Raw genomic sequence first — 21,862 nt, forward strand, 5'->3', positions numbered from 1 at the left:
AGCAATATCTAGTGAGAGCTGTGAACACGCAGTGTGTGCGCTTTAATTTGGCCCATATGAATGGTCCTTGTCGGTAATGTAATGAACCCCCTGCTGCCTGTGATGTCACAGCAGGATCTGCATGTTCAAAAACGTTTAGCTGCTTGCGCTCTTTTTCAGCTATGAGGAAAGAGTGACAATCGTAGGTTGTTACTTAGAGAATAACACTGAGATTTGTTTCCTGAGCTGGTAACAGTGTACGGCTTGGACAGCAAAATTGGAGAAAAGTGAGTGAGTGAGTGAGTGAGTGAGTGAGTGAGTGAGTGAGTGAGTGAGTGAGTGAGTGAGTGAGTGAGTGAGTTAGTTTGTCTGTCAGCAGGACAATGGGCTCATGTATCAACGTGCGTACGGCGATATTTGAGCGTATATGGGGTGTACGCCAAAACGGCTGCGCCACTTGGCATTTATCAATGTGGTCGTTGGCGTACGCTGCACAGAAAATATACACCAGGTCGAGAGGTGGTGTAAATTATACGCCAAAATGAACCAGCACTGGAATCCACATAAAAATGAAAATGATCGGCCTGACAAACAGTGCCATCATACAAATCAATGCATATGTTACATAAATAACACTTTCCTGATTATACTACATAATAATCAATACAAATCCCACTTTTGCGGGATTGCTGGTCTATCGAGCACGATCCGTGGTCACAGCGCTGACTGCAAAGAAAGCGCTGCGCGCCTTTTTCTCCAGAGCCTGGAACCAGAGCAGCGCTGAGCTTAACTTTATGTGGTGTGATCGTTTTAGACAATGAAATTGATAAGTACAACTGTAGTGTTGTCATTCCCTTCACCTGTGCTTCAATCAGGTTTTGTCGTCTCCATTCGTTTGTCACAATAAAATAAATAAAGAAATACATCTTAAGAATAAAGAAATCTGACAGATTAGGCGTGTCTTATTAAGTGCACACGACGGTCCCAGCTCCACACAGCCATCCATTTAGAAATAATCTGGTGGTTCGTGCCTGTTGTCGCGGCTCGGAGCGCCGAGCGCCATTGTGGGCCGTCCTTAAAGCTGTAGTAATAGTCCTTATTCTCTGTGAAGCCCGTAAAATTTTCACCGAAAGCCAGATAAATTTTTCAAATGGTTTCCAGGTGCCAGTCTCTAACAGCTTCTGAAAAAATTCTGATGGAAAAAACCCACAAATCATTCCGCCATTTCCAGACAATGAAAATCCGACGACGGGGCGGGGCCACTCCTTCCACAAGGCGTGCTCACAGGCGAATGACGTCACCGACAGGCGTGGAAAAACTCACGCATGCGCATGAGGGTTCAAGCTTGTCTGACGTGAAAACACATGAATCAAATCCATATAGTTTAAAAAAAAAAGAAAAGGTACGATACTTTATGGACAGACCTCGTAAACCTTTATTACACTTATAAAACACAACTATTGCATATATTTTCTGAAAGTACAGGTTGTCCTGAAAAAAGAGATGTAAAACTTGATTGTGGGATGCAGGAAGAGCTGTTAACAGCAATAATAAAACATTTATGCCAGGCGAGTGAACTGTCCAAAAATGCCCTCGGACCCCAGAAGGTTAATATATTTATTGCTGCATTAATTAACATGAACACCGTTAATAAACACTTAATTAACTGTTAAGATGAGCTGCAGCTCCTTTCCATTTAAAGCAACATACTTTAAAACAGGTTGTTTTTTTGCTGCCTGACAAAATTGTTTGTTTTGTTGTTTTGCATACTGGTATGTGTGTATGTATGTATGTAGTATGTATGTATGTATTTTAACTAGTAATTTAAGTTTTTAAATAGTTTTTATATATTTATATACATAGGGATGTTGCACCGACCGGAGAGCATTTTAAAATTTCGTTATATATATTACAATGACAATAAAGACCTATTCTATTCTATTCTATTCTATTCTATTCATAGACACCTCAGTCTCAGTTTCAATGTTAATTAGGGAATAACCCTGTTGTGTCTGATGATGGGCAGATGTTCATGCTGGGTTATACGGTTGAACATACTGTTTTACCAAGTTTACTGGCGACACGGTAGAAAAGTAGTTTTGGATGGATATGTTAGACTGTATAACAGCATGAACGTCCACACATCATCAGACACAAGGGGGTTATTCACATTGTAATCAATTTCCATCGTTTGCACAGTTTATTTTCTGTAGGTAATTTGACTTACCGTGAAGCAGCGGTAAGTTGAATCCAAAAACAGCCAGGGGGCAGAGTAATCCATCAAATGTGAAAATCCATCAAACGTGAAACAGTAATTCTGTATCAGAATCCACATCAATACTTTCGTACAGTAGCTTAAATTTACCCATTTCGGCGGCAGCACGCTACTTTTTCTCACTCTGAGCTAACAGTGCTAACAGCTAGCTTCGCGCACATCTGGTGTTCTGAAGAACTGTGCATCACTCCGTGTCTGACAATACTGCGCATGCACGCACACGCGCGCGGAGGGCAGGAATGACATTCAACAGTAATCACATCTTGTCAGAACACCGCTCAGGGCGCAGAGTAATACAACTTTTGCCAGCGTTGTTGCAAAAATTATACGTATATAAGATATTATACAGTCTGCGCTCTCACACAATTAACCAATCAGATTCGTGGAAAAAATGTAATTGGAGTAGAATGTCTGTTTTACGACACCCAGTGATCTGTATGAGCTTGCTGGAGAAATAAATATGCCACGTTAGGTCAGCATTTACTTTCCTCACTTTCAATAGTTGAATTGTAGATAACAAAAAGAAATGAGCCAAATATTTCAAACAGCATGAACATTCATAAGCAGCTCAGTACATTTCCAAAAGATGGCAGATGCATTTGCCATCTCATCGAACGACTTTTGTATTTTCAAGCCACATTTGTTTTAAAAAGTTGATTTTTCCAGACCTTCAAGTTGAGAGTCCTGTCCAACTTTCAGCATTTTAACCTGTATTGACAGAAGAGTGTACAGTGAGTGGGATAAACCAGCTGGACCAGAGACAAACACAGCAGTTCACAGCTCTCCTGATGAGTCATCGAGGCAGAGGATAAGAAGAGAGGGAGAGGGAGAGAGAGAGACAGATGAACAGCAGTTCTCTGGTCTGAGAGGGAGGTGTGTAAGTACAGGGTAGCACAGAGACTCCTGGAGAGGAAGGGGAGGTGTAGTGTGCTGCCGAATTCAGCTGATGGTGACTCACGTTCACCCACAGCCAGACAGAGCTCCACATGATTGTGCACAGTCATGCACGTGCATACACATGCTGCACTAAAAGCCTGCAGCGCCCCCAGTGGGCAAATCTGAGTTTCAACATGCACGCAGACAATGTGGTTTCCCAGTCTCATCATGATAATCCCACAGTCTTTATTTGTTGTTATATTTAACTGCCGCTGCTGAGTCGTGTTTAGAAATCACACCCTTTCATCCTCCTGGGCCAAGTACACACAAGGAGCATTTATTCAACTTTGTTCTCTCTTTCACCACAGCATTCCCTGTAATTTTCACAGTTTTAGACAGTTTTTTGTGCAGCTTTGTGCAAATATGTGCGCATACTTCTCCATGCATGCATGTGTTAATGTGTGAGTGGACAATGCTGCCTGACCTCCAGCTTTGTACTACCTATGCATTGATTAAGTGATATGTTAACACACAGAACAGTGAGTAATCTAAAAGAGGACAATAACGGTTCTTCTATCTTATACCTGTGCAGAGCAGCATTGTTAGTTTGCAATGACACAGCTGTCATGTTCACACCCAGCACCCATGCTGTATAAGTAGCAAAACTACTTGTGCTTATCTGTTTGCCCATGGGTGGGTAGATTTTAAAATGAGGTGTGGTCGGTTGCAATGCTTGAGCAATGCTATCACAGGGCAGCAGAAAGCATTTTAACCACAAACCACCAATAACCTGATCTAAAGTCAAACTGAGATTGCTAGGCTGGTATCATAGATTTACGTCGACGCTACCTGGCTATACCCGCCCGCTGTGCGTAAACAAATGACGTCATAGAGTGCAGCCCAAGAACTGTCCGCAGAGGAAAAGATAAAAAGGTGAGAAGTGTGTGTTGGTCCCAATATGGATATTCCGGATGATTTTCTCATGGATAGTATGACAAAGAACAGCAGCTAAAGCAGCCAGTTTGATGAGGACGCACTCCCGAATTTGGAGAACAGCGCGCGCCAGCCGACACAACAAAAGTTAAAGTGAGCCAACTTTTTATGTACGCGTTACGTGTTATGTATCTCAGTAAGTCATAATAATGCAAATAACATGCTGTTGTCATGCGGTATGCATTTTCTGAGTCCCTCCATCCATGCCATCGCCGGTAATGACAGATATTCGCCCTTGTCTAATTCGGGCAAATATCTGTCATTTTGGGCGACTGGTCATGAACGTCGGGCCTCTGAAAATGCATACCGCCCTCCAAAAGTATGTTATTGTATTATTATTATTATCACTTTACCGAGGTGTTGCTAGGCCGGTAGCGTAGATTTACATCGACGATACCTGGCTATACCTGCCCGCAGTAGCGAACAAGTATTGGCATACCCGCCCGCTGTGCGTAAACAAATTACATCATAGCGCGCAGCCCAAGAACTGTCCGCAGAGGAAAAGATAAAAAGATGAGAAGTACATGTTGGTCCCAATATGGATGATTTTCTCATGGATAATCCTACAAAGAATAGCAGCCAGAGCAGCCAGCTTGACGAGGACGCACTAGCAAATTTAGAGAGCAGCGCACGCCAGCCGACAAGACAAAAGTTAAAGTGAGCCAACTTTTTATGTACGCATTATGTGTTGTGTATCTCAATAAGTGGTAATAATGCAAATAACATGCTGTTGTTGTTCATAGCCTGCATTCATAGCCAGTCGCCCAAAATGACCGATATTCCCCCTTGGGCGAATATCGGTCATTTTGGGCAACTGAGCATGAACATCAGGCCTCTGAAAATGCATACCGCCCTCCAAAAGCATGTTTTTGTATTAATGTTAAGCACGCTGGTGCAAGCAAAAGTTCCTGGTTCAAGAACTGATAAAACGTGGCAAATCAACGTAGTGATCCATATCGGAGGTGCTGTGATCACCGTGAGTAAAAAAAGACAAGATGAGATAAGATGTTCCTTTGTTAGTCCCACACAGAGGAATTTGCAGTGTCACAACAGCAGTAGCAATAGAATTGTGCAACAGCAGGGCCAGGTAAAATGTACAAATTGAAAGCAAACACAAATACCTCAGTATGGTAAATAGAAATATGGCAAGAGAAATACTGTGTATGTTGGAAGCAGGACACAAATGCCATGTATGCAGTGGATAGAACAAGTCCAGTGTGTACACACTGAAGCAGATTCAACAAAACACAGTTTGTTTACCTGGAATAGACATAACTAATTAGATACACTTAGACCAGTGTAGACTGGACAGTCTAACAGCGGCAAGAAGGAAGAACCTGCATTACCTCTCCTTCAGATGCTTTGGGTGAATCCCAAAGCGCCAGTGATGTGATGGTGTCTTGCATTGGGAAGACTGGTTCTCCTACAGAGATAGTACACAGTAAATTTTGCAAAAATCACCAGTGTTAAATTCAGACTGACCCAGTGTGGGACCATATGTACACTGTCAGTGTTAATTTAACACTGGTAATTTTGCTGTGTAGGTTGACTACCATTCTCCTCTCACCCACCACCTGCACTGGGGCAAAGGGCATCCCAGGACCAAACTTGACTTTCATATCATTTTGTCCAGTCTCTTCTTGTCTGCTGTTGATCTACCACTGACCCAGCAGACTTCTCTAAAGATCGTTGATGCCACCACAGAGTCTTAAAAGGCTTTTAGGCACACCCCCTGCACTCCAAATTACCTCAGTCACGTCAACATATAGATCACCTCTGTTTCGGAGTGCCAGAGGACAAGCCCAGCTCTCCACAATTTCTCTTATACTCACTCGACTGGTAAGCACTGAAAGCCGAGATAGGCATGTCCCAACTTGTCCTCTAACACTCCGAAACGGAGGTGTTCCTTTGTCTCGCTTCATCAGCGAATCGGTCGTGACGCGCGAAGCCTCCGCACGGCTTTCCATGACAAAATCTCTTGTTAAAAGTGAAATCTGCCGGAAAATGGCTGATGTCCAGCTCTTGTGATAACCAGAGAAATTGCACACGGCAGTCCCGGCTCCACACAGCAATCCGTTTAGAAATGATGTGGTGGTTCCTGCCTCTCGATGGCAGCTCGGAGCGCGGCGCACCGTGCGCCATTGTGGGCCGTCCTTAAAGCTGTAGTAACACTCCTTATTCTCTGTGAAGCCCGTAAAATTTTCACTGAAAGCCAGATAAATTTTTCAAATGGTTTCCAGCTGCCTGTCTCTAACAGTTTCAGAAAAAATTCTGATGGAAAAAAAGCCCAAATCATTCCGCCATTTCCTCGCAATGAAACAACGACGAGAGGGGTGGAGCAGTGCTCACTCAAAGCCTGCCCACAGGCGAATGACGCAACCGACAGGCATGGAAAAACTCACGCATGCGCACGAAGGTTCAAGCTTGGCTGACGTAAAAACATATGAATCAAATCCATATAGTTTTTGAAAAAAATAAAAAGGTACGATACTTTTCTAACAGACCTTGTATAAGAGGTGGACTCCCCAAACTAAGTGGAAATACTTGGTTAAAAGTCAAACACATTTGAAGTCCTTCATGCAGACTTTGTTTTGCAGTCAGATTTATAACAAAATTACACACAAAGGGTAGATAACAGTAAATGTAAATATCAATGAATCAAAATTTAGGTAATGGTGTATTTTGCTATTTTTACATTGCAATTTTACAGACATAAAATGAATGTATTCAGACAGGAAGGCAAACTGGGTTGTACAGGACAGTCAGGTGCTTAACAGTTGAGAACATAAAGTAGCTAACACATATACAGGGCTGGAAATTTGAATCTGCCTGGTCATACCCATAGCCTCAGCCTAAGCATGGTGTTGTTTTGCTGAGTGTGCTGTGGCTGTGCTGTGCTGAGTGTGCTGTAGAAAGGGATTAAATAAACAGAGATGGCCAACACATATACAGGTCTGGAAATTTGAATCTGCCTGGTCATACCTACAGCCAGCTATTTTGGGGGTAATTTTCAGTTCAACTTTTTAAAAAATGGTACCAGTTTGTTCCCCATGTCATGACGATTCAGAATATGTTTAGTTTTTAGGGCTACATATTATAGTTTGTGAGTTTATCCCGGACAGACAGAAAGACAGACAGAAGTGGCAGCATGAAAAGCACATGGTACAACACTATATGGTCTTACATAAATGCCTATTTTGGGGGTAATTTTCAGTTCAACTTTTTAAAAAATGGTACCAGTTTGTTCCCCATGTCATGATTCAGAATATATATAGTTTTTAGGGCTACATATTATAGTTTGGGAGTTTATCACACATGGTACAACACTGTATGGTCTTACATAAATGGCTATTTTGGGGGTAATTTTCAGTTCAGCTTTTTAAAAAATTGTATAGTTTTTAGTTTGGAGGAAGAATGCACTGTTGTCCTAACAAGGCAGCAGGCATATCAGTCTTGGTCAAATATGTCTGCCTCAGCTCTCTGAAGGTCTATTGTGGATTAATTGTAATTGATGTTGGTACTGTACCCTGAGAATCACTGGGAGACATGTGAAGATGGGTTGGCGGAAGTGACAGATGGTCAGCTTGTTCCTGGAGTAGTTTTAATTGTCAAAACTATATTGTCAGCTAAAACACGTGACCCTGTTTCAAAGGTGCAGCCTGTAGAAGGACAGGTGGTTCCAAAACAAATTACAATAGATAATAATGCGGTGCAAACCACAGCATCACCACATGCAAACATGCAAAATACATGGGTATCTTGGTAGATTCCCTCACTCCTTACCTTCTGGGACACTTGCTGTTTTTGAGAACTGCCTACTCTGGCCTCTTGAGACCCAGCAATGCATTTTTGTCCTCTGTAAAGGACAAGAGTTTCACAGCTTTATTTCAACAGCATTATTCAGTTATACTAGCTTGGAATGTCCACTGCAACAGATATTCTATAAAACAAATAGAAAATGTAAAAAATGTTTCTGACAGTTTATGTTGTTTTCACCCAAGACAATTATTTAATGCAAAAAAGCAACAATTTGCAGAGATTCTGCCAGATGCAACACTTTTATATTTCTGGATTTCAGGAGACTAGACAGATGATAGCATTATAATATAAGAATTTAAATTTTTCAATATCTTGATAATGTAACTGAGCATCAAAGTATACAGTGACTTGACAATGTTCATGTTTCTATCCCCGTCTTATCTAAAGAAAACACCTGCAAAAGTAATGATTTACTGTAAACTGATTAAAGGGTACCAATAAATACCTACTTTTTGACCAAACTGGGGTCATATGAAGGGATTTCTGTTGTTGTCAATTTTGACATTTTGTCAGTTATTCTGAGTCTATAAAAATGGTTCATTTGCATTTATTACTAAACATATTTCAAAGTTTGTTTTTCAAAATCAGAGGTGTCCATATGCAACCAGGATTGTGTGGTAATGTATCTGTATCATGTAAAAACAATGATAGGGACAACCGTTTGTAAAATCAGACTAACCATAAACAAAATTTAATGTACTACTAAAATAAAGTAAATAAATTTAAAAAAATGTTTATTGCTTTCAGCTGATTGTAAATGTGTGTAATTGTGTCCTCCCACAGCTCAGCCATCAGCCAGATCCATGCCCAGCCACCACACGCATCCATGTCGGACACAGCCCAGCAACCAACACCGCAACGGAGCCAAGCATCATACGCACACACACAGCACTCACACACACTGTCCGCATCACACGCACACACCTCACACACATGGAGTCCAGTCCAACGGGGTGAGGAATGGAGGTCCTCGTGAGCATCCTAAGCTGGGATCCCTCCCGAGAGGGGGCTCGTCCACATCTTCATCCTCTTCAGCAGGACCCAAACACACCAAGAAACTGCATTCCAACCCCTCCATTAATTCCCAAAGCAGCAAGAGGAGCAAAAGCAGCTCCAAGAGCAACAGCTCCCAGATCCCTACAGAGGCCCAGGATGGTAAGATACAAAAACCCACAGAGACACAGGATGATAAGACACAGAAACTCACAGAGGGTCAGAGACAATGGGACACACTGGATCCATATCGAGGTTCAGCATCAAAACTTTCTTATGATTGACTGTTCAGAATAAAGGTTCTGCTTAACTTTGGCACGGATTCCCAAAACCCACAGTAGACAAATCGATCATTTTGCACTAAAATTCTGGAAAAAGTGGTTACACAGCAGCTTGTTGACCACCTTACTGAGAATAATCTTTTTAAGCCACTGCAGTCTGCTTTTAGAAAATATCATTCCACAGAGATGGCTCTCGCTAAAGTGGTGAATGGTCTTCTGCTTGCAATGAATTCAGACACCACTGTGGTTCTAGTGCTATGTTTGATACCATGGATCATCATATTCTACTCGATAGGCTGGAGAATCATTTTGAGATTACTGGGAGTGCCCTTGCATGGTTGACGCCATACCTCACAAGTCATTCTGTGTTTTGTACAATAACACTACCTCTAACCTTAGTGACATGAAATTTGGGGTTCCACAGGGGTCTGTCTTAGGCGCCCTGCTTTTCTCCCTTTATATAGGACCCCTTGGGCACATTTTGCAGTGTTTTGGGGTTACTTTTCACTGCTATGCTGATGATACTCAGTTATACATGCCGATAACTGCTGGTAATCTCATCCACAGAAAATCCTTAGAAGATTGCCTTGCATCAATGAGAAGCTGGATGTCTAGCAACTTCCTACTTTTAAACTCTGATAAGACTGAAATGATGGTTCTTTGTCTAGTGAGACATCGGTGTCAATTTGATCAGCTAATGCTTAGCCTAGGCTCGTGTGTCATACATCACACTGACAAAGTGAGGAACCCTGGGGTAATTTTTGATCCTACATTGTCCTTTGACCTCCACATTAGAGATATTACGAGGAGTGCTTTCTTTCACCTATGAAATACAGCAAAGATTCGTCCCATCCTGTCTATGGCTGATGCTGAGACCCTGATTCATGCATATGTTTCTTCTCGACTGGACTGCAACAATGTTCTATTTTCTGGTTTACTGCAGTCCAGCATTAGGGGTCTCCAATTGGTTCAAAATGCTGCTGCCAGACATTTAACACAAAGCAGAAAGTTAGCCCACATTACACCAATTTCAGCATCCCTTCACTGGCTTCCTGTCCCTGTAAGATCAGATTTTAAGGTTCTGTTACTAACCTATAAAATTGTTCACGGACTGGCACCTCCCTACCTAGCTGACCTAATTAAACCCTCCCAGGCTTTGCGTTCTCAGGATGCCGGACTACTTTGTCCCTAGGGTGAATAAAAAGTCTGCAGGTCACAGAGCTTTCTCTTATCGTGCCCCTGTTCTGTGGAATGATCTCCCTGCATTAATAAAACAGTCAGATTCTGTAGAGACTTTCAAGTCCAGACTTAAGACACAATTGTTTTCCTTTTCGTATGGCTAGCATGCTGGCATAGTATACTACTATGCTTTTTAGTTTTTTAATTCATTTTATTAGGAAACGGAGTGTGCCGCGGCCTCAACTTTATCTAAATTCTGGGTCTTTTAGTGAAGCTTAGGGCTAGTGATCAGTGATCACCTTAGTATCTCTTTTGTTTTCCTTGTTGCTTAATGCTGACAAATTACACTGCATTGTCTTTCGGAGGCCTGAATCTGTTTCTTTCTCTCTGTTTGAAGTGCGGGTGTGGTTTTTGTGTCTGAAACCCTCCTGTCCTGTGCATTGGCAACATTCCCTGTACATTTGTTATGTGAATTGTTTTGTAAATTGTGTCTGTAGCATGGCCCAAGCAGAGGGTCACCCCTGTGAGTCTGGTCTGCTTGACGTTTGTTCCTCAGAGGGAGTTTTTCCTTGCCACTGTCGCCTGTGTTCTTGCTCTGGGGGTTGACAAGGTTAGACCTTACTTGTGTGAAGCACCTTGAGGCAACTTTGTTTTGATTTGGCGCTATATAAATGAAAACAAATTGAAAGTGAAATTCATGTGAGATACATTCATAAAAGACCATTAACTATTTGTAATGTCCACAACAAAATTAATATAAATGGCAACCCACTGTCTGAATTTATAAATCATTAAATACAAAATTTAATTTACAAATTATCACTTAAACTGAGAATGAACTGATTAATCCCATCGAATTCAGATTTTATGGATTTAATGATAATAATAATAATAATAATAATAATAAAATAGCATATCAGCAATAGGATATTGCTGATATTCTCTATATATTAGTTGATTCACAGCACAGCACCACTGGTATGACAAATACAGATTTTAACTGCAGATCAGCGTAGTGTAGCCCTGCCACTTTAGAAAATCAGTATGTGTGCAAACAACACATTAGAGGAATGTGCTACTCAGTGCCATATCTACTACCAAACAAAATATCTTTACATATGTACGTTGTGTGGCTTTATGTGAGGCTCATACATGTAGCTATTTCATTTGATTCAGATTCAGAGATATTTGTAAGGTACGGTAGTGTTCACAATAATAGTAGTGCTATTTGACTAAAAAGATTAATCCAGGTTTTGAGTATATTTCTTATTGTTACATGGGAAACAAGATACCAGTAGATTCAGTAGATTCTCACAAATCCAACAAGACCAAGCATTCATTATATGCACACTCTTAAGGCTATGAAATTGGGCTATTAGTAAAAAAAAAAGAAAGTAGAAAAGAGGGTGTTCACAATAATAGTAGCATCTGCTGTTGACACTACAAACTCAAAACTATTATATTCAAACTGCTTTTTTAGTAATCCTGTGAATCACTAAACTAGTATTTAGTTGTATAATCAGTTTTTCATGATTTCTTCACATCTGCGAGGCATTCATTTTGTTGGTTTGGAACCAAGATTTTGCTCGTTTACTAGTGTGCTTGGGGTCATTATCTTGTTGAAACACCCATTTCAAGGGCATGTCCTCTTCAGCATAAGGCAACATGACCTCTTCAAGTATTTTGACATATCCAAACTGATCCATGATACCTGGTATGCAATATATAGCCCCAACACCATAGTAGGAGAAACATGCCCATATCATGATGCTTCACTGTCTTCACTGTGAACTGTGGCTTGAATTCGGAGTTTGGGGGTCGTCTCACAAACTGTCTGCAGCCCTTGGACCCAAAAAGAACAATTTTCCTCCATTTCTCTTTAGGCCAGTTGATGTGTTCTTTGGCAAATTGTAACCTCTTCTGCACATGTCTTTTATTTAACAGAGGGACTTTGCGGGGGATTCTTGCAAATAAATTAGCTTCGCACAGGCGTCTTCTAACTGTCACAGCACTTACAGCTAACTCTAGACTGTCTTTGATCATCCTAGAGCTGATCAATGGGTGAGCCTTTGCCATTCTGGCTATTCTTTTATCCATTTTGATGGTTGTTTTCCATTTTCTTCCACGCGTCTCTGTTTTTTTTTGTCCATTGTAAAGCACTGGAGATCATTGTAGATGAACAGCCTATAATTTTTTGCACCTGCGTATAAGTTTTCCCCTCTCCAATCAACTTTTTAATCAAACTACGCTGTTCTTCTGAACAATGTCTTGAACGTCCCATTTTCCTCAGGCTTTCCAAGAGAAAAGCATGTTCAACAGGTGCTGGCTTCATCCTTAAATAGGGGACACGTGATTCACACCTGTTTGTTAGACAAAATTGATGAACTCACTGACTGAATGCCACACTACTATTATTGTGAACAACCCCTTTTCTACTTTTTTTTTTACTAATAGCCCAATTTCATAGCCTTAAGAGTGTGCATATCAGGAATGCTTGGTCTTGTTGGATTTGTGAGAATCTACTGAATCTACTGGTACCTTGTTTCCCATGTAACAATAAGAAATATACTCAAAACCTGGATTAATCTTTTTAGTCACATAGCACTACTATTATTCTGAACACTACTGTATACAGTTTGTAAAATAACTATTGGACACATTTTCTCAGTAAATGTATTTCTAAAGGTACAATTGATGTGAAATTTTCACCAGATGTTGGGAATAACCAAAGTAATCCACACATACAAAGAAATCAAACCATAGATGCTCATAAATTAAGGTACATGTAATTATGTGAAATAACACAGGGAAAAATAAGAAAGTGGGCTGCAAAAGGGCATGGAAAGCAAAGACACCAGCTGAAATCTGTCGGTAATTAAAAAGCAAACCTGTCCCTTGTCAGTGCAAATTAATATCAGCTGGTTCCATGTGAACTAATGGATAAAAAGGTGTCTCATTTCCAAGGTGTCACACAAGAAACTCATCTCATGATGGGCAAAAGCAAAGAGCTCTCATAATGCACTCAACTGCCATTGCCTAGTTGCATGTTCACCACACAAGACTCTACTGCTGAAGAAAAAACATGTTGAAGCTCATTTAAATTTGCTGTGCAACATTCAGACAAGCCTGTAAAATAGTAGGAGAATATACTAGTTGGGTCAGATGAGACTAAAATTGAACTCTTTGGATGCCATAATACACACTATGTTTGGCACTGCACATCACCCCAAAAACACCATACCAACAGTGAAGTTTGGAGGTGAGAACATCATGGTATGGGGCTGTTTTTCAGCATACGACACTGGCAAACATTCTCTATTCATCAATGGAAAAATGTATCAAGACATTCTTGATAAAAAAAAAAAAAGAAATCTGCTGCTATCTAACAGAATGGTGAAGATGAAATGAGGATGGACATTTCAGCAAGACAGTGATCCCAAACACAGCCAAGGAAACTCTCAATAGGTTTCAGAGCATGAAAATAAAGCTGACTTCAATCCAATTCAAATCTATGGAAAGAACTAAAGAGCAAAGTTCATAGAAGAGGTCCATGATTTCAAGAATCAAGAGGAACAAGATGTGAAGACTATTTGTGTGAAAGAATGAGCCAAAATCACATCTGAGCAATGCATTCTACTCGTTTCTCCATACAGGCTGAAGCTGTCATTGCCAACAAAGACTTTTGTACAAAGTAGTAAATAAATAAAAGTAAGCATGTTCAATACTTTTTCCCTGTATCCTTCCATTTTATAACACATAACTTAATGTGTGGACATCAATGGTTTGATTTCTTTGTATGTGTGGATTGCTTGGGTTGTTACCGACATCGAGTGAAAATTTCATGTCTATAGCACCTTCAGAAATATATTTACTAAGAAAAATGGTGACATGTGCAATACTTGTTTTACCTGCTGTATATATGTAGGCTCTAATGGGACACTGTCAAAAACAGAAGTGTTGCCATGGTACTGGACAAAAACTCCAAAATTCACTGGCTACTCAGACTTCATTTACCACTGAAGATAGACAGTAGATTTGTACATTGCATTAATCAGACACCATGAGTTTGTGTTTGTAACAATTAAACCTTTTCCATGAAAAATATACAAATTTTGAACTTTTGACCTCAATGCAAACCTTCCTTACTGTATTTTAGTAACCACTACGGATGGGTATCGAGAACCGGTTCCTTTCGGGTATCGTTAAGAAATGATTCGATCCACCGACATCAATAAGCTTTGTGCTTAACGATTCTGTTATTGGTCCTTCAGAGTGGCCGTTGTTTTGGGGAGTGTTTGTCAGGAAAATGATAATTTCTCTACACTGATTACAGACCCTGCAGCGGGTCCGTAATCAACAGAAAAACACCTCCGTGTTGATAACCATTCGTAAGATTCAGGCGGTTTTTGATGGCTTTCAGTTGAGTGAGTATCCGAGAAATTGTTTAACAGCTGGGCATGTTCAAACTTGTCCTGTGAGACTTCCAACGGAGGTGTTTTGCTGTGGCGCCGTGCCATGAGCGGCTGGGTGCCGACGCGCGAATCCGTCCGCACGTCTTTCATTACAAAATCTCCTTTAACAGTGGAATGTCCGGATAAACTGCTGATCCCGACCTCTTCTGAAACGTCTCTGCTCTCTCACGACATCCTGGGTCAACAGAGGCTTAAATTTGGAAGTTCTCAGCTTGAAACAGGCTGATGACGGCGGCTCGGGGCGCGGCACGCCATCCAGCGCCGTGGGCTATCCTTAAAGCGATAGTAACACTCCTTAATCTCTCATCAGCCGTTAAAATTTTCACCGAAAACCATCTGAATTTCTCAAATGGTGTCCATTGGATGTGCCTTACAGTTTCTGAAAAAATTTTGATCAAGCAATGCGCCAGTCTCTCAGGAAGTTCTCAGACAAAGGAATTCCAATGGGAGGGGTGGACCAGTGCTCACTCAAAGCCTGCCCACAGGCGAATGACGCAACCGACAGGCGTGAAAAAACTCACGCATGCGCATGAGGGTTCAAGCTTGTCTGATGCAATCACACGTGATTCAAATCCATATAGTTTTTGAAAAAAATAATAAGGTCGGACACTTTTCTAATAGACCTCGTATTTTATAACTTAAAAATGGGAGCAATGCTAATGTGTTAGCATGTCTTTGGCATTTTCAATGTTAAAAGTTAGCATTAAGCAGTTGCAGCTGTCATCGCATTCGGGTGCATTGGTTTTCAAATTGTAATATTTCTTAAATTGTTTATATATTAATAATCTAATGATTATTATATACAATATATACTTATTATATACAATTTTAGAGAAAGAGACAAAAACCTGAACAGAAACACAACAGAAAATATAAAAGCAACTAACAATGAACATAAATAAATAAATACATACAGAAATAAATAAGTGCTTCCTGTGAACACCTAGTGACTCTTACACCTCCATTTCATCCCTGTCTTATTTAAGTTTAATGACAGTTTATTTCAGTCAAACCATATTTTCAATGTGTTAATTTCTTCAGTGATTTCCTCCAGAACTATCTGCCAAACTAGAAAACTGCTGCATCCTAGTAAGAGCAGAATACTACTGGAATGAATTTGAATAAGGAAAGTTGGGTTTTTTTCTCACTAAACGGATGCTGCACTCACTGCAGTTTATTGTCTGGAATAGTCCCAGATTGCATTTCAGAGCTTCTAGAATTGAAACATTTTCGTGCAGGTGGTGTTGGGGGGTAATTTTGGGTTTCAGCTTTTTTTTGTTTTTCACCACGTTCATCCCTGAATGTCAATCGTGAGTCACTTTTGTGCGGATTAAAGTTACTAACTGGGACTCCTGTCTTGTTGTGAGAAAGAAACGAGAATCGTCCTCCGTTCTGTTCACACAGCTCCAAACGGTGCGCGGCTCTCTGCCGAGTCAAGTTAGAATGATAGAATCCAGTCTGAATTAATAACTTCAAAGCAAAACACAGTTTTGTTTATTTTTATTTATGTCCAGAGATCAAGGATACAGTGAGCAATTTCATATTTATTTACTTTAAGACTCAATGAAATACATAGAAAACCTATAAAGCCTATTTTTAGTACAAAATTCACAAGGTATCGATAAGGGAATAGATAAGGAATCGGACTGATAAGCAGAATCGATAATGGCATCGATATCGATAAAATCTTATCAATACCCATCCCTGGTAACCACTGATGTTTAAATCACTCCGGGAGCCCAAGTTTCAATGTTTGCCAATTGATAGTTTTTCAGTAACCGGTCAGCAAACTGGTTTCCATTTAAGACATAAACTTAACAAAATTTAAATCATGGTGATGTAATGCAGGACGGAATAATTGTTGTTGGGAATAGTTTGACACCAAAATCAAGACTACACAACCAGTCCAAACATTTGCTTGGGGAGCCGGTGTCCCGTCGAGATGAGGTGAACGTCGAGATGAGGTGCGTCGTGCTACTGCGCATGCATGCGCATGCGCACATCACTCTACCCCAGATTTGAAGACGTCACCTGTCGAGATGAGGTGCGTCGCGCAATTGCACATGTGGAGATGATGCAACTCGCTCGATGTGCAACTGCGCATGCGCATTTTGTTTTTTGTTTTTTTTTTTTCCTCTACCCACCACGAAGAAGTGCGCTTCATCTGCGGAGGTGAACAGCCAGTGGAGCAAACGACGTTTTTAAAAAATATATATAGAAACACACTACTTCACTTTAAATGCACAAGTCCGTTTCAGACGATCAGCACAGACCCTTTCTCTTAAAAGGCTTTATTTTACTCAGCATGTGGCTTTGTAAACTTGTAGCATCGCCTGCTACATTGATTAGCGCTTACATTAGTTATGGACATGCTCTACGGTCTTCTTTTATACATTTACTTTATACATTTACTTGCCCATCAAAATAAGCGAACTTCATCAAGTAATTTTTTCAGTGCATGCATGTGCAGTTACGCGAGGCACCTCATCTTGACGGCGCACCTCCGCTCGACAGACTTATCTGTCGGCGCACCTCATCTTGACAGAACACCGGCTTGCGACATTGCAGGTTGTGTGCCACACGATTTACTGCAGTAGAACCTTTGAGCATTTTAAATTGATTAACATCCAGAAACCCTTTTAACAGAGTCTGAACAAGAAGACACCATTCTGTCAGATAGAACTCTTCGAATTTATGGTAAAAATGCAAACCAATACAGCAAATATGAATAGATAAGACTGATGAGATTAAAGTATTAGTTTATCTAATATCTGTATATATAAACCTGTTAAGTTTTCTGCAGCCACAGTTACACTAATGGTGAAAATAGATCCTTGTCATTTGATATTTTATTAATTTATAAACATTAGAAAAGGGACTTACATTTTGGTGTTCCTCACTGGTGCTTAACAGTCTAACACTAACTTTAAATATGAGTCCCAAATTGTTCTCACTAGTCCGTGACGCCGTCCACTGACTTTGTGTACAGACTGCCGTCTGCTTTCTTCACTCCAGCGAAAATTCACATCAGAAATTTGGCCAGCTTTTCATCCTAACTTCATCCTAACAGCTCTTCATGCCTCCGGACGGCTTATGGCGTGGTGGATTTGTTTTTGTGTGTGTGTGTGTGTGTTAGAAGAATTAGCAGCGTCAGTCCTTCATATCGTTGTCCATCAGCAAAACAAACTCCGCTATGTTTAGCTAAACACCGGGCCCTGTAGTGTGAGCATGCACCATGATCAGGGTGTGCAATAGCACATTTCATATGGCACCAAAATTGCACGCTAAAAAAGAACTATTGCACGGTCAATGAAACACAATGGCAAATGCTACGAATAATCCATGTCACGTGACATACAAGCCACCAATCAAATGACAAGGATCCACTCAGCTGTTATATAATAAATCATACATCTTGTTCTTCAGCTTGATGACTGTACTCTCTACTGTGTTTGTGGTCCTTTACATTTATGCTGCTGTCTCACCAAAAAATATGTCCAGGTCAGGAATACACTGTGAATATGTACCTAATGTGAACACAGTGACGCTGACAGGGCTTTTTCTCTACTGCCCAAATGGATGGAACAAATGAGGATAATTTGCAGTGGAGTCGATGTTTTGCAGACACGCTGACATTCACATAATTGAAATCAACCTCATACTAGTGTGAAAGGAGTATTAAGCGTGATACTCAGGGTGCAGCAGTCCAAAAACAACATGCATCTTACCAAGTCAGGCACAGTAAGTCCTGCTTTAAAAGTTATGAAAAAGAAAACCAAACGTTGTTAAGTATTGCAGTGAAAAAAATGTTTTTTTTCATGTGCGCAGTAACCAGTATCCCTCTAAAACACAGCCCATGACTGCTATCTAGCCCATTTTAGCTGACAAGCTGCTTCTAACAGATTGATCTCCTCTTCCTCTCTAGACTGCTGCGTTCACTGTATCCTGGCCTGCCTCTTCTGTGAGTTCTTAACGCTCTGTAACATCGTGCTGGATTGTGCCACCTGCGGCTCCTGTGCGGGCGACGACTCATGTTTCTGTTGCTGCTGTGTGTCGGAGGAGTGCGGCGACTGCGACCTGCCCTGTGACATGGACTGCGGCATCATCGACGCCTGCTGCGAGTCTGCAGACTGCCTGGAGATCTGTATGGAGTGCTGCAGCCTTTGCTTCTCCTCCTAAGGCTTTAGCCACCACCACGACGGCGAAATAGATGTTCGCTACGCATTCCCATAGGAACATGTCTGGCTAGCGTCCTCTTGAAGCTGCGAGGCACTGTGCCTAGCCTACCCACGCTTGGGCTCTGTGATTCACCATTTCCTGGCTGCCCTATTTGTTGATTCGTCAGTATCTCCAATGTTTTTAACAGGGTTTGTCGATCAAAAATAGCAACCTATTGCTGAGAGCAGTCACTGGTGAATTCTTCATTCCTTTTTTGCTCAGAAGATGGGCCAGTTGCCTCTCCTGCATTGTCAGTTCCGTTGGTGCATGGTTAAGCAGCTAAGCAGTGTGATGCAGAGTGTGATGCAGAGTGAGCTCCAGCTGTGGTTCGGTGGTGTCTGCCAGGCTGTGACGGTTGGGCCTCTGGACACTCACTGAATGAGCTGATTATTACAATGGAGCCCCTTGTGTCGTCTGAATGACTGGAGTTCTCCAAGCATGAAAAGTGACCTCCAAAGGCAAATGAGAAAATGGCTCCATTTAACTGGATTTAATGCTTCTATAGATAAGAGCAGCAGCGTAATGGAAAAATGGGTGCTCAGATCTCAGTACTCTGCCCTTCTGTCCTTGTCAAGGTGAAAGTCTTCCAGTTTGATCACATGTGGTCACTTCTGCTTAACACATGGATGTTTAATCCATCACTGTCTTTGTCCTTATTTCATTGTACTACAATGTTATAAATATGTAAAGCATCAAAGGTGGCTTGTGGCAATATCTTCCTTTGATATTATGCATCTTAGATTTTTACTTCTGTGCTGCTGCACGTCATCATCAATTCAGACAGCGTACTGAAACCCTTACTGCATCTAATTATTTAGATAATCATTTAATCTAACATTTGTTACAACTGACAGTTCATCAGCTAATCAGGTAGTTGTGTAACAATTAATCAGATAATCTCAATCAAATACTAATCTTTGTCCTTGTTGCCCTGTTTTAGGATTGTGCTAACAATATATATATATATATATATATATATATATATATGTATTTATACCATGGTCAGTGAGAATTCCATGTCTAACTGGCATGCATTATTTTCGTGTATACGCACACATAGTTCGGCGAGTTAAGTCACTGTTATAATCACTCCGCTCTGGTCATCACCATAACAACGCGCAAATCAGTTGGCGCAGATCAGCTGTGTTTTGACAGGTGAATGAGAGAAACGCGATAAAACATGGATTTCCAAGTGAATTTTAATATTTTTGGCCAAAATAAAACATTTGAGGAATGGAAAGAGGAGGAGAGCAGATGAGAAGAACAGCAAAAGTAACAGCTTAAAGATTTAACATCGGACGAACTGGACAAAATTGAAGACAGGAAAGAAGAAGAGAACGGTTCTATCCTTGCGGGCTGTCGGAGCGCTCTGCATCAAAACAGCGAGCGTAGTTTCTGGACCTGTTGCCAGTTGGTCACAGCTCCACACAGCAGAGAGGGGGGCGATGTGAGTGGCCCGCTGCGGCACGAGCCCGCAGACACGGTAAGCGCATCGGAGACAAAATATCTTGAGACTGGCATAAAATAGTCCCAAATACTCACATTTTTATCAAGTTCTGTTAACTTAAATAAATATTTGTGTGTTAGCTCACTGTGTGGGACCATGGTATAAGCGGATTAAACAACTCGAAGCTGTGCATTATATGGTTTGAATGCACGACGCGGAGTCTAAAACACCACGATGCGAAGCGGAGTGGTGTTACTCCGCAAAGCTTCTCATTGTTTAATCCTTACATATATATATATATATATATATATATATATATTTCCTCTTATTTATATAAAATAAACTCAGTGAAGCAATTAATTTGAAATAAATTAACTGAGCTGCATTTCAGAGAAACTGAAAAATACATAAACGTTTCTATTCAAGTCTGAACATTTATTTTCCCTGAAAGAATGCCCACAGGCAGGTGATGCCAGCCGGTGAGCTAGCTCATAGCCGTCTGCAGTTGCGTTTTGTCTTCTTCACGATAGCAGTGAAGGTTTTCATAAACTGAGAGGTAAAAGACTGACTCAGAAGTTGTGAATCTTCTGCATCTCAGATGATGTTCACTGCTGTGCAGAGCATAACCCTCAGGCTAACTGCCAGGATATTAGCTCTGATGGAGTTTTCAAGCAAAACGTACGGGTGAAGTGGAACACATTGATACTTGCTTTAACAAATTGATATCTTTGCATGTCAAAATATAACAAAATACACTTTGCTAATACAAGCCTATTTTTAACCCTGATTCTAGCTAACTAACCAGCATAACTTTAGCGACGCATCACTTGCTTCAGTGTTTTTGTTCATATCCTCCACTGTAGATACATCTTTATTCCTTTATATTTTGATAAATTATTAGCAGACTTTACAGTTTCATCGTACATAAACAGGTTCTTCACTGTATCTGTACTTTACACTGGGTCAGGCTCTGATCAAAATGCAGCTGTCTGAAAGAGTTCAAAAGACATTCTACTGTTAAAATAGTTGATTATTTTTTTATCCTATGACACCTAAATATATCCTCAGAATTTGGCTAGTGAATTGTATATCACGTGACACTCATTATTTGACGCACTGTATGAATGATGTCACCAATGTGCATTTTTGTACTGTTTACAGTGCATTTATCTGCAATACGTTTGACCCGATTTCACACCCGTTCGCTTTTTGTACAAATGGAAAAGGAAGCTAAATCCAGAAGCTGCAGTATTCAGGGGGACATCTTTAGCAGTGTCAGGTGAAGAATTGGACAAGTTGTTGTTGTTCATTTTCACTGGATTTAAGAAAG

General features: G+C 40.7%; 1 protein-coding gene across 1 annotated transcript in view; it reads left to right on the forward strand.

Annotated features, from left to right (window-relative positions):
• Positions 1-20,008, forward strand: part of mdfi (MyoD family inhibitor) — a 131,921-nt gene extending 111,913 nt beyond the window's left edge. Inside the window, exons 4-5 of the mRNA XM_034166928.1 lie at positions 8,726-9,097; positions 18,793-20,008. Of these exons, the coding sequence (XP_034022819.1) occupies positions 8,726-9,097; positions 18,793-19,046 (626 nt within the window). The 3' untranslated portion in view covers positions 19,047-20,008. The remainder of the gene's footprint in view (positions 1-8,725; positions 9,098-18,792) is intronic.
• The last annotated feature ends 1,854 nt before the right edge of the window (positions 20,009-21,862 follow it).

This window comes from Thalassophryne amazonica, chromosome 3, assembly GCF_902500255.1.
Source record: "Thalassophryne amazonica chromosome 3, fThaAma1.1, whole genome shotgun sequence".
Lineage (NCBI taxonomy): Eukaryota > Metazoa > Chordata > Actinopteri > Batrachoidiformes > Batrachoididae > Thalassophryne > Thalassophryne amazonica.